This window comes from Dendrobium catenatum, unplaced genomic scaffold (genome assembly GCF_001605985.2).
Source record: "Dendrobium catenatum unplaced genomic scaffold, ASM160598v2 fragScaff_scaffold_247, whole genome shotgun sequence".
Lineage (NCBI taxonomy): Eukaryota > Viridiplantae > Streptophyta > Magnoliopsida > Asparagales > Orchidaceae > Dendrobium > Dendrobium catenatum.
Window position 1 is genome coordinate 222,906 of NW_021318709.1, and position 14,049 is coordinate 236,954.

General features: G+C 33.9%; 2 protein-coding genes across 2 annotated transcripts; both read left to right on the forward strand.

Moving 5' to 3' along the window:
- The first annotated feature begins 235 nt into the window (after window positions 1-235).
- On the forward strand, window positions 236-6,278 carry LOC110099630 (29 kDa ribonucleoprotein A, chloroplastic). Its single transcript, XM_020826834.2, has 4 exons — window positions 236-765; window positions 847-945; window positions 4,542-4,835; window positions 6,028-6,278. Exons 1-4 carry the CDS (start codon window positions 370-372, stop codon window positions 6,130-6,132), a joined length of 894 nt encoding a protein of 297 aa, XP_020682493.1. The 5' UTR covers window positions 236-369; the 3' UTR covers window positions 6,133-6,278.
- Window positions 6,279-12,049: 5,771 nt separating this feature from the next.
- LOC110099627 (E3 ubiquitin-protein ligase Os04g0590900) lies at window positions 12,050-13,320 on the forward strand. Its single transcript, XM_020826831.2, has one exon. It carries the CDS (start codon window positions 12,306-12,308, stop codon window positions 12,861-12,863), a length of 558 nt encoding a protein of 185 aa, XP_020682490.1. The 5' UTR covers window positions 12,050-12,305; the 3' UTR covers window positions 12,864-13,320.
- The last annotated feature ends 729 nt before the right edge of the window (window positions 13,321-14,049 follow it).

Below are 14,049 nucleotides of genomic sequence, written 5' to 3' on the forward strand. Positions count from 1 at the left end.
TGTCAAGCAATACCTAACAGTACCGAGTAATACCCAGCAATACCGAGAAATAAGCAAACATAGCAATCCCGGGATTTGGTTTGGGTCGGGTCGTCGGGCCGCGCGATAAAGAGTAAGAGCACGTGACGGCATGTTATTGACGTATAGATGTAGAGCTACATTTGTTCCTATATTACGTGCAATCATCAAATATGGAGATGTCCTGTGCTACATCAACATAATTTCCTATAATTTCCTGTGAAGTATCCTGTTTCTGCTAGACCTGACCTTATCCAAAACTACTTTGACATTCTCGGAGTTTCAAACAGTCCCGATTAGACACGCTTCCTTTGCTCTGAAGTGTATTTCGAAGCCGTTCAGTGGACTACAATGGCGACGGTGGCGGCATCCGCGGCGATGGTCGCAGCAGCGGGGAAATGGTTCCCCGTATTGAATTCCGGATCTTCTGTTAAATTATTCGTATCCCTTCCCTGTCCTTCTGCTTCTCTTACGAGCTCTTCTTCTGCGCTCCCATGGCAAATTATTGCGTCAGGTGACCGAACGCAGAACCGCTTCTTTGCCCTCCGGCCATGCTCCGCGGTGCAAGATACCGAGTTAGAGGAGAAGGAAGGGATGGAGGAGATGCAAGACGGGGAAGCTGGGGAATCAATCTTGCAGGAGGAGGCGAATCTGAGAAAGCTTTACGTGGTGAACTTGCCGTTTAGCTACTCGGCTTCGGATCTTGAGAATCTCTTTGGTCAGTATGGCACTGTCAATTATGTGGAGGTGAACGAAACGAAACCCTTATTTTGTTTTGATGTTCTTAAGTTGGTACTTGTTTTTCTTACCTGTGATTGGTTTATGCAGATAATTAAGCTGCAAGATGGGAGGAACAGGGGGTTTGCCTTTGTCACCATGGGTTCACCGGAGGAGGCACAGGCTGCCATTGAGAAATTGAATTTTTTTGTAAGAGATTTTGGTTCTATTGTTGATCTAGTCTCTTTTGATTGCCTTCTGATTTAATAAGGGCTATATATAATATAGTTGTTTTAATCATAACTTTTATTCAAGTCTTTGTGATAACCTTAATTGCATACTAAATTTGAGGCACATCTTCAGTTTAATGCATAGTTGGCATGCAATAATGACAACAACAACAACAAGCCTTTATCTCACTAAGCGGGGTTGGCTACATTTAATCCTTTTTCTCTATTGCATCCTATTAAGAGTCAATTTCTCATTTAAATTTCATAAAAAATGTCATTTTTAATACTTTTTAACTAAGTCTTTTTTTGTCTACCTATCTTTTTTAATATAGGCCAGATCTAGTACATCTACTCTTCTAACATAATCATTGGAAGGCTGATTTTTTATGTGACCAAACCATCTAAGACTATCTAAATATTTGGATTGCTTATGAATATAGCCCATTCTAACATTTCCATGTAGTATTATTCATTTATTGTTGGACCATGCCAAACGAACCAAGTTCAAATTGACCTTATTTCTGCCCCTCTTCCTTCCACCAGTGAATGCCCTAGTCATGGTGTAATCATGCAGACAATGGCTTCAAAGGTGAGCCACGGTGGGCCTTAGGCCATTAGTTCCACCATTCCCAATGTTTGAAGGATGTTGACTCTTGCCAAATAATCAACTATATGAAGAATAAGGGATATGATTGTTAGGAAAAAATTACCTTTTTATGCAGAATCAATTACCATGAATGAATATGATGAACACACAAAGTAATAACAAAATGATTAAGCGTGACATAAAGGCACCAAGATTTATGTGGTGCGAGCGACCAAAATAATTTCTTACATCTATTAGAAAGAAGAGATGAGTTTTTTACTATATATATAAGGCACCAAAACATATTCCCAACTCTAATTCTATCTAATGTCACCATAAAAAAAATAGGCATCAAAACATTATTGTTGATGGGTTCCAAGTTCTGGTTGAGAAAAATGAAGGGTTGCATTAGGTAGTCAGCAACTAACAAAAATTTGTTAAACAACTATGACACGAATCTTTTAATACATTGTCTTAATGCGAGTGCATTCGTTGGAAGCAACGCATTGTATGGCCAAGCTACATCGATAAATATGCAAAGTCCACTGCACTAGTGCTCAGGTATTGTATCAAATAAGCAAAGGTTCTCACATCATGGACGGATGTGGATAAAAAAGTTATTCCATAAAACTAGAATTATGATATAAACTTAGAATATAAGTATTCTTGCAGACAACTTAATTGAATTAATAAATATTATGATTCATAGGAAGATAAATATTTTATATATTCAGAAAGCTAAATGGGCTGGGAAAAGGTTAAGGAGATTGAGTTTAGGATTTAAGCTTTGGTATTCATGTAGGAGTCATAATAAAAATGATATATGTGTGATTATTTATAAAAGTTTCAAGGATAATATTATAGAAATTAATAGAATTGAAGATAAAATTATAATTTTAAAGATTCTTATTAATGCTAAAAATTTTAATATTATAACTGCTTATTTGCTCATCAAATAAGTTTAGATATACATGCTCAAAAATAAAATTTTGAAATATCTTAGAAAAATTAATATAAAGAATACTTTTTGAAAAAATAATTTTTATTGGAGGAGATTTAAATGAATATATTAGTAGAAGAATTTAAAAACATTCATAGTGACTATAGATTTGGAGCAACTAGTAAAGTTGGTAGAATCATATTAGATTTTACTCTATTTTATAATTTTATAATTGCTAATATTTTATTTAAGAAAATAGAGAGGAGCATCTCAACACTTATAAAAATGAGTATAGTAAAACATATTGATTATTTTCTTTTAAGAAAAATAGTTCATTTAGATTACAAAAATTGTAAAGTCATTCTGAATGAAAGTTTATGTACTAAACATCATTTATTAGTTTTAGACTTTAAGATGAAGGGGTGAAAAATGAAAAATAAAATAAAATATTATTCTAAGATTAGATAAGAGTATTTAAAGAACATTAATAAAAAACATTTTTAACAGCAAGATTCATGATCTTAAAATTTGGGTTGTTAATGAGAAAGTTGATTTTATATGGGAAAAAGTACTCCCAATATACTCTTTTTATTCTATTTATAATAGTTTATTGATGTGAAAGTTTATATAAAATTTTTATTTATTTTTCGAGCGAATCCACAATGTGTTCTTATCCAAGTAAAAAAATGATAATTTGTATTTATTATAAAACCATTCATTTTAAAATTTGAGTTTATTTTAAAAATGTTATTGAAGTAATGTTCTAAAAATTCTCCTAATTGACTCAATAATTTAGCAGCTTTTTGAGCTTGTTGGTTGCATGGTTTTTCTTCCCTAGACTTTGCGAGCTTGGATAGCTCAATTTGTAGTGCAGGCATAGAGGAGGTCCAAAAATTAAAAATATTTTATTTAATATTTTGAGCTTATCTTCGCAAAATAATTGAAGTGATGTGTTGGCTTTGTCTCTATTTACTCAATAATTGCAACATATTTTGGATCTCCTCTATGGCTCTTCTTTAAATGTAGCTCTTTAAACTCTTTTTTCTTGAATCATGCAACCTAAACTGACTCATATGTTTCTGAAAGGGAAAGAATGATTAAATTCATTTGCATTGATTTTCAAGACTTGAATAAATCTTTCCCAAAAGGTGACTCTTTCTGTCCTATACAAAACTCATGGTTGACAATATAAAGCATGGTATGTTGTCATTCATGAATGGGTCATTAGGCTACAACCAAATGAAAATAGTTTTGGAAGCCTAGAAACCCACATCCTGTCATACTCCCATCTGTGTCTTCCATCAGTATCTACCGTTACAAGATGATCCTTTTGGCTTGGAAAAAGTTGGAGCCACCCACCAAAAGAACATGACCTGTATTTTGGACAACCTCATATGGAAACAAGTGCAGTTATTTGTGACTTAGTTGTAAAAAATTTAACTCATCATGAGTATGTAAATGATCTTACAAGTATATTTGAAATAAGTTGAAAATTCAAACTTACAATGAATATGCTGATATTCAAACTTTTTGAATATTTCATCTTGAAAGATGTTAGGTATTGTTGTACGTCATAGGAACACCAAAATTGATCCCTCTTTCATGTACTCTTGTTGAAATTTTTGACTATTATTAATGAGAAGGGGTCTTATTCAGTTTTTTCATTACAAAAGGATAAAGTAAACATATAACATACAATAGGTAACATTGAAATAGTAGTTTACAAAATGAGTGGCCAGCCATGATGTTCACCCAAAAACAAAAACACTTGTGTTTGATTTTTTTTTATTTTATTCACTTTGGTTACATGTAGAACCTAAAATCAACATATCAACTATGTTGTTTGTTTGAATAATTTACATTGATTAAATCATGCTGTTATTTTTTTAAAAGCTTATTGAATGCGTGAATCATGCATCACTTTTGACCTTAATGTCTATTATTTTCTGATTAAATTTCCATTTTTTAATGGTTCTGTTGTTAAGTAGTGTATACCTGCATTTATCAAAAAAATTCTTTAGATTTCTGAAGGTAGTTAAATACATTGCAGGAGTTGGCAGGAAGGATTATTAAAGTTCAACTAGCAAAGAGTTTCAACAAACCCTCACCTAAAAAACCTCGACCAAGTACTGCTGTGGGAGAAACAAGGCACAAGATCTATGTAGGAAATCTTCATTGGAAAGCAAGAGCTGGCAATCTTAGAGAATTCTTTTCTGCCAAATTTAAGCCAGTTTCTGCTAGAGTTGTTTTTGATAACCCATCAGGGAGGTCGGCTGGGTATGGATTTGTTTCTTTTGACACGAAGGAAGAGGTGGAGAGTGCTGTTTCTGAATTGGATGGGGTGGTAATGTGAAGCTTTAATCTTTGTTATATTTTTTTAATTTTCTGCTCGGTTGTTTTAATTAAGCTATTCTACATTCACATCCAGTCTGGTACACTCGTAATTCTTTTTGGAAAACTTTAATGCAATAGTTTCTTACAGTATATTGAAGTTGTTCCATATGTGCTAAATTGTTAAAGTCTGATTAATCCAGCATGATAATCATAATTAGAAATATGATTGTTAATAACGGGTCATTATCTTCTCTCTTTTCAAAGTTTGTTAAAAGCTTTTTGGTTGGAAGTTACTACATTTTAAATACAGGGGTTTTGATAAATTGAGTGTTTGTTTGGCTGATGAGAAGTACATGCAACACAATTCTAAGAGGAAATTGAAGCTTGATTTAGATTTGGTATATTTCAAAATTGCCTCATTCATGCAATTTTGGAATGCATTGCACTCGGATATCCCTCCCCAGTAAGCTCCCACTGTGATATTTTCTCTTTCGCATGCCATGGTTCTTATCAACATCTGCACCAACGAACTCTCATCATGATATCTTCTACTTCGCACTCCGCAAGTCTTGTTAATGCCTGCGCCAATGAGCTCCCTTGGCGATCTCTTCTCCTCACACGTCTTAGATCCCGTCAACGCCTTCCCTAGCAAGCTCCTATCATGCTCTATCTCCTTCTATCGTGATCTTCTTTACTAGTTCTTAGGTTCTTTTTTTTAGTTTTTTATTTTTGTTAGTCCAACCAAACACAAAAAATAATCTTATGAATTCAAATAAATTGAATTTAAAATGTTGACCCTTAGATACTTGCAACCAAACAGGCCTGTAATGTAGATTGATTGATTTCCATTCTTCATTGAATGTCTTTGTTTTATCTATAGAAAATTTTCTCTAGAAATGCTTCCAATATTTGATCGTTTCTTATGAAGTGTTTTTTATTTTATTTTATTTAGTGTCATCTTATTTAAAGATGGCAGTCCTATTTTAAATGATTAATGGTTCATTGCCTAATGCTGGGTGAGAAAATCAATGTGGCTACTATTTAGGTTACCTCAATGTAGCCTATCGATGTTATTTAGATCACTTAAATATAAGACACAGGATAAATTCAAAGTAGTCTATCACAATATCAAAGAAAGCTATGAATCATACTGCCCCCGTTCATTTTATGCGACTGATTTTCATTCAATGTTCCTATAACAGGAGTTAATGGGAAGACCTCTTAGATTGAAAATAGGTCAAAAGAAGGGCAATGAATCTGAAGTCAAACAAGAAGATTCAACTCAAGGGCATCTAGAAGGATCATAAAACCTTGATTTTGGCAACACTAGAGCATTTCCTGGCAAAAGGTTAGTTTTGTGGAGATGAAGGGTTCGTTTTGGACAGCTTTTTTACTGCTTATTAAAGCATCTTTCTAGTATAAATTTTTTAATTTTTATACTAAAAAACTGCTTCAAAAAAGTCGTCCCAAACGAAGCCTAAATTGCATTGTAATTTCCATATTCTACTTGCTCTTCGCAGTCAGGCCTTCTACGGCAATAGTTATTTTGAGGTGATACTGTCTGTGACCAATTTTGACTTCTATAAATTATTTGAGTTTTGGTGTTGAATATATTATCAATGTGAATAGTGCATGGGACATTCTTTTTACAAATTTCAACAATAATTGAGCATAGCGATTCAAAATACACTTGGTTAATACAAAGATATTTGAGATGAATGTATTGCTACCATTGTATACTCTCGAAGAAGATTAATAGAAAAAGAAATTCTGCAGGCACGGTTAAAAGGATTAGTGGCATTTAAAGAGTATTAAAAGATCTACTGCTTCTACTTTCAAAAAAAAAAATAAAACAATCTACTGCTGTTAAAAAATAAGGGCACATAGATGAATCTTCTAACATTTTCAAAGTTTTCAAACCAAGACATTATCAGCTAGTATAGTCTTTATTATATGACCTGCAATATATCTGAGCATGAAGTATTCGATGAGAGGTCATCTAAGTCCCAACTTCGTTTATGAAAAACCAAATCAAAATAAACCGGTTATTTTTTCCCTTGTCAGTTTAGTAACATAAATCCTTAGTAACTTATTTGTTGGTCTCAATTTAGGCTTTATTTGGGACGGCTTTCTTACTACTTCTTAAAACAACTTTCTAGTATATACTAAAAAGTTGCTTTAAGAAGCAACAAAAAAACCGTCCCAACCAAAACCTTAAACATTGTCATTGTCATTTGTCAGGTCCCAAACTTTGGATGAAAAAAGTGGAGGATTATGTTAGATAGTTAATAGCCAGCATAAAATTTATTGAAAAATCATAATCACCATCTCAATTCAATTTGGTTTGGTTCATTTTGGCTTTTCATATTTTTCAATTATTTGGCCTTGTGTAGTTTGATAGATTTGTTCTAAATTAATAGATAATTAAAGTATGTATTAGGTTTCTTAATATTTGTAACAAGTTTGTTTTAGCAGTTTTGTTTTAATTTTAATCTGTTTGCTTATTTCTGCTACAAGATGTTCAACTTTTAGCATTCTAAATTATGTATATTATGCTTAATCTAATTGGTTTGATTTATTTTGGTTTTATAAAACTGTAAATGTAAGTCTAAGCCAAACCAAAACCAAATTAATCAGTTTAGTCAGTTTGGTTTGGAATTTGAAATTAGCCTATTTGTTTTTGCCTACCCTAAATATCTTCACATAATCCATTACATTTCAAGGTTGTCTAATGCGCTGTATTATGATTATTTTTCTCTCTTAAAGAGAAATTATTTTTCATGATTATTCTCGATCGCTTGTTCTAGGCAAGTTTACTGAAGCATAGTAGAAAATTGATTTGTGCCGAATTATTTGCTCTCAATCATGTCTTAATCCTTTGTAGCAAATTGCCTATTCATAAAATTTTGATTGAAGCGAATGCTTTACTGCTGATTAAGCTTAGTGAGAGCTCTAATTATTCTAATCTTGAACTTTTTTATTTTATTGATGAATACAAAGTTTATGAGACTACAAGATTTAGATATTATTTGGCATAGCTTTCTTATTGCTTTTTAAAGCAGCTTTTTAGTACAAAAGTTTTATTTTTTGTACTTAAAAGCTGCTTTAAGAAACAGGAAGAAAACCATTTCAAATGAATCCTTTTATAGAGAGGGTATTTCTTGTGTTGATTGAGTAGCAAAAGTTGTTGCGGATTTGCTATTCTCTTAAAATTGAGAGGTTTTGTCAACTTTGATAATATTGCGTTTGTCTTATCTGAGAATGAAATAGGCAACAGTTTGTTCATTTCCTGGGCCCTTTCTTTCTACCGTCATATGTGGTAAAATGGTTTTGTTATTGTCACTCGAATTTTATTACTTGGAGGATATTTTCTTAAGAAATAATGGGTACAGAAGGTTGCTGTGCCTTGCCATTTGTTTCACTGTTGATAGAATGTGCAATGAAGTAGCAATCAGTACTCACAGAAGTTTGTCATTGTTATCTCCTCTGTAATGTAATGTCTTCCACATCTCTCTCTCTCTCTCTCTCTCTCTCTCTCTCTCTCTCTCTCTCTATTCAGCTCTCTCTCTCTCTCTCTCTCTCTCTCTCTCATCTATGTAATATATTCTTAAATAATTATGTGTGATTTTATTTCATTGGTACAGAAGGTTGTTGTGCCTTGCCATTTGTTTAGTTGTTGATAGAATGGGCAATGAAGTAGCAATCAATACTTACAGGAGTTTATCATTGTCATCTCCTCTGTAATATCTTCCACATCTCTCTCTCTTTCTCTCTCTCTTTATATATATTATCTTTCTTTTAGGTGGATAATTATTATTCTCCATCTCTTTAATATTTAGCATTTGACATTATGACCTTCAAATATAATATTAAAAATTATATATTCTCTTTAATAATACTTCAAGCAATGACATAATTGATTTCAAATATTTATAAGATTGTCCTAATAAGAAAGATATAGGTAGGATTTAAAAGACTTGGTCAGAAAATATTAGAAATGCTCTTTCTTTACTAGATTTAAGTAAGAATTTTCGGTGCAAGGACGTAGTCGTAGAGGAACGTCTGGTCGGAGGCAAAATCCAACCAAAAAACTCAGTATTTGCTCGGTATTGCTAGGTATTATTTGATAATAATGAGGAATACCGCTCTGTGAAGATCAATACCGAGTTATACTGAGCTATACCGAGCAATACCGAGTTATACAAAAGTTGTAACGAGTTTTTTCTAGGAAAAACTCGGTACAACTTTTGTATAACTCGGTATTGCTCGATATAGCTCGGTATAACTCGGTATTGGGTCTTCACGTGATGGTATTCCTCGTTATTATTTGGTATTGCTTGGTATTTATCGTTTTTTGGCGCGATTTGACCTCCGACCGGACGTTCCTCTACGTCCGGTCGGAGGACGTAATAATTGTTCCTTAACAGGGCGTACACACGGGACGTACACAATTTATCTCACCTAGTGGGATAAAGGCTTGATGTTGTTGTTATTGTTTGTCCTAATAAGATCCATCAAATTATCAATTGGATGGTTGTGATTACATTAGAAATTTGTGATCTAAAATTTAGAGCCCTTCAAATTTGCTTGAATTAAATATGCAAATTTTTATTCATGTGGAGCCCACCAACATTAAAACAAGTTATTTGATGGCCTTCAAGAAAATATTATTTCCAAACAGAAGAAAGGGCAAACACAAAATATTTTTAATGTCATATTCTTTCATCAATCTCACCAGCAAATAGAGAATGATTCAAATGTTATAAAAGCTTACATATTTTTTAAAATTCACAAAAGACTGATTTCATCCAAGCTTCCAAATATAGAAGATAGTGATATAGGGATCATAATTTTGCTCATCTTTTGATGCTTAGAATATACCTAAAATTAGACCGGTCAATTTCGGGTTACGGGTCGAACCCGACCAGCGCGGCAGCGTGGGGCAGCGGGCGGGGGGCAGCGAGCGGGGTATGAAAATTCAATTTTTTTAAAAATAAACGGGTTTTCGGGTTGACCCGGCAACCCGTCGGGTCAACCCGAATCCGACCCGTTTTTGCAAACAGGTCGGTTTTTCGGACCCGAACCCGACCCGCTTCGGGTTCGGGTCAACCCAAACCCGAAAATTCCGGGTCGGGTTCGTATCGGGTTTTCGGGTCGGGTCCAATATTGACAGGTCTACCTAAAATGAATTAATTAATTTTTCTTTGTCTTGGTTTGTTAATATGGCACTCTATGGGAACACTAAAGTTCAATTACATATTATTCCAATTCAAAGGCTGACTATATTCTTTAGCAAGTTGCTTATAATTAGGCCATTGGGTTTAATGATTAGGCTTGACTTAGCCAAGTCAAATTGATCAATCTCAAAGTAAAAAAGGTCTACTCATATAAGACTTAGGCTTTGTCACATATCATAATTAAATTTGAAAGAATTATATATTCATCTTTTTAATCATTTATCTGAGTTCTATAAATCATCAATATAAATTTATATCTAATGAAAGCAATTAATAATCATATACATCAAAATATTTCATTATGTTCATTCTTTTAAAATTAATATACAATAATTAGAAAATCAATACTCAATCAATGGCTCCTATCATCTGTTACATGCTACAATCGGAATAACTCCGCAAACCATCTTTAAAGGAATGTCCGTCGGTCCACCCTCCTGTGCAAAGTATTAATGTTTAAGAGCCAGCCCGAATTAATTATAGTATTGACAGCTAGTCTTACTTTCTTTTATTGCCAATGCCAATTCATTTATATGAAATGCAATCTGAAATGTTGAAATACAATCTAAAATGCAATATATATATATATATATATAATGTAGTAAAATCAATATTATCTTATAGTTTCAGAAAATCATAACTTTCGTTACACTCAATAGAAATCAATATATATATATATTATGGTCTAGCATCATAGCGCTTAGACCCAGCACTGCATGTCAAATGTAGAGTTACTGCAGAACATAACCGCAAACGTCGTAGCGACATTTTTTGGCATCACTGTGCTCTCAAACCTAGCGTCGCTGCTCTCTAGAGATCAGCGTTGTTGCGCTCCAATTCAAACAGAAATTCTATTTTTTTACATATTTCATTTTTTTTGTTATTACATGCTTCATATGGGGGGGAATATATTCGTTGCAGACACCAAACATAGCTCTACATTCGGACGACAATGGAAAGATGCCACGTTGCGCCCGAACGACCGATATGCTGAATATCTAAAATTTAGTACGCGCTTTCCCATTTATCGCACAGCCTAACGACCCGACCCGGGGTCCAAACGTGAATAGTCACTTTTTACTAAAAAAATAAATCTCGGGCACTATCGCAAATTCAATTTAGAGGCTGTTCGGTTTTCCTTGTGGTCTCAGGATGTGTTCATCTTCGACGTCCAAAGAGATTTCCAATTTCAATTCGTCTTTCTCCCTTTTCTTCTCAACAATTTTCTGCGAATATATCATAAACCCAATTTTAAAAAATACGTCAATGTCATAAAACAGAGAAAAATGGGTGGATTTTTTGAATTTTCGTTCAGACCCCGGGTCGGTTGTCGGGCCGCACAGTAATTGGGAAAGCACGTGCTAAATTTTGGATTTATTTCATATCAAGTCATCGGGTCGTCGGGACGCAACGTGGCATCTTTTTATTGGCATCCGGATATAGAGCTTCGATTGATGTCCACACCGAATAATTTCTCTCATTTGGGATAACTTTCTTGTTGCTAGGTGCAGGAAGGACCGAAATTGAATGGTCGACTCGAGTGCAAGTATAGGGTAAATGGGTAATCCAGATGGCGACACTATGCTACATATACTTTAGGGACCAATAAAGTGAGCAATGACCACCTTATACAATCACAATATTATTGGAATAGCGTTACATTTCGAGTGTTTAAATGTTATTTTTAAATGATACTCAACTCTTCTATTATAAATTTGTATATTATTTATCTTTAAAACTAGTATTCTCTTTTGATCTCCATCATATTGTAATCAATAACTATCGACAATGAACATATTCAATATAAATAACTAAAAGTATATTATCACTAATTTTCAATAAAAGATGGTTGAAATATAGAAATTGTCGACTCGAGTGCATTTCGTTTAGTACAATTTTTTATTACTTTTTAAAATAGCTTATTAATGAAAAAATAAAAATTATATATTAAAAAGCTATTTAAAAAGCAACAAGAAAGCCCTCCCAAACGAAGCCGACCCAAATGAAAAGTTGCCGTTGACAAAGCAAGGGGATACGACAGTGAGGTAACCTATCTCTTCTTTCTCCGACCATGCTTTGGCCTCAAACTCTCATAGATTATTCTTCGCAGACCTACAAACTTTATTTTCATCACCCATTCCAATCCTCTCCTCTCCCTTCTTTCTCCCAAATCTCCAAATACGTGAGAACCCCTTTCATGGCAGACACCTCTTCACCCGCCTAACTGCCTCCTCCTTCCATCCATGGCAACGACCGACAACGACTGCTCCGATGGCTTCTGCAGCATCCACTGCCCCCAATGGTGTTACTTTCTCTTCTCCCCCCATCCCTCCCCCTCCTCCTCCTCCTCCTTCTCCTTCACCCCTCTCAAAATCGCCATTATCGGCACCGTTCTGAGCTTCATCATTCTCCTCAGCTATTACACCTTCATCTCCAAGTACTGCAACTCCCTCTCCTTCCACTCCCATCCATCTATCCAACATGACGGAGCTTCACGCTCCAATGGGATCGACGAGATTCTCATCAACAAAATCGCAGTTTTCAGGTATAGAAAAGCGGAGGGTGTCATCGAGCTCACAGACTGCTCCGTTTGCCTCGGCGAGTTCACAGAAGAAGAAAGCCTCCGTCTTTTGCCAAAGTGTAGCCATGCCTTCCATTTACAGTGCATCGACACTTGGCTCAAGTCGAATTCAAGCTGCCCTCTTTGCCGAACTAATGTGTTGCAGGAGAGCAGCAAAGCTTCTTCTTTTTCTGCCGAGCAGGAGCAGGAGCAGGAGATGGTTGTGGTTGTAGAGGATTAAGGAGATGTTGAAGATGATTCGATGGAGCTTGGGGAAGTAGATTTGGAACAGACATCGTCGCGTGGAGGATGAGTTTAGATCAATCTTTCATCTTCTATTCTTTAAAGAGATCGGTTTCAAATAAGAGGGATTTGGTCATGAAAAGTAGAAAAATTATTAGGTGCGGAGTGCAGACGGGGAGAGCACCGTCCGCACAGACACAGGATACCAAGCGGTATCTAGTGGTACCCAGCAGTACCGAACGATTGGATTTTATACTAGTGTGTGGACGGTTCTCCCCGTCTGCACTCCGCACCTAATAATCCCTCCATGAAGTAAGGGAAGTAGAGGAAGTAACTTCTTACCGTTTGATGAAATGCTTGACAGAGAGATTGAAGTTTTCTAAATTGCTTTGATTGCAATTTTTATGAATTATGTATAAAGGTTTGTAGATTATGGGTTTGGAGAATGGTGTTTAGATTTCTCTATTTGTTAGTTTTAGATTTTTGTATTTATTTATATAATGAGTATGCCAATTATTATTGTACTCTAATTTTTATTTTTGAGTAATTTTTATAGTATATTAGTGTTTATTTTTTGAACAAAATATTATATTTAATAAATTTTAATTTTTTAAAATATAAATTCTAATTTCAATCAATCAAATGAGCTTTTGGAAACAAAAATTAAAGAATGCAACTTTATTATTCTTTTGGAGTCTATTAGAAGATTTGATTGTTGACAATGAGAAGTTAAGAATGGATGGCTTTCTTATTAGTTTTTAATGTAAATTTTTAGTAAAAAAAATTAAAATTTTTGTATCGAAGAGCTGCTTTAAGAAGCAGTAAGAAAGTTGTCCCAAACAAAATCATAGCGATATCTTGGTATATATTTTATCATGATGGGCTTCAAAGTCAATGAATTTATGATGAGATTAGTACCTATAGGCTATATTATGAACCGCACAAATTCAAGAATTTGTTAAGCCCATCATTATTTAATATGTATCAGGATATTCTTAATAAACAAAATGACTATATAAATAATTCATATATTTTTTTAAATTAATTTCTTTTTTTATTTTTTTATATATATATATATATATATCCTAACCTTAAATACAATTTATATATAGACTTAGATTGAATCAAATTAGTTTGTTGTACCTTCATTTAAAAGTCTTTGAATTAATTTTTCATATTAATGC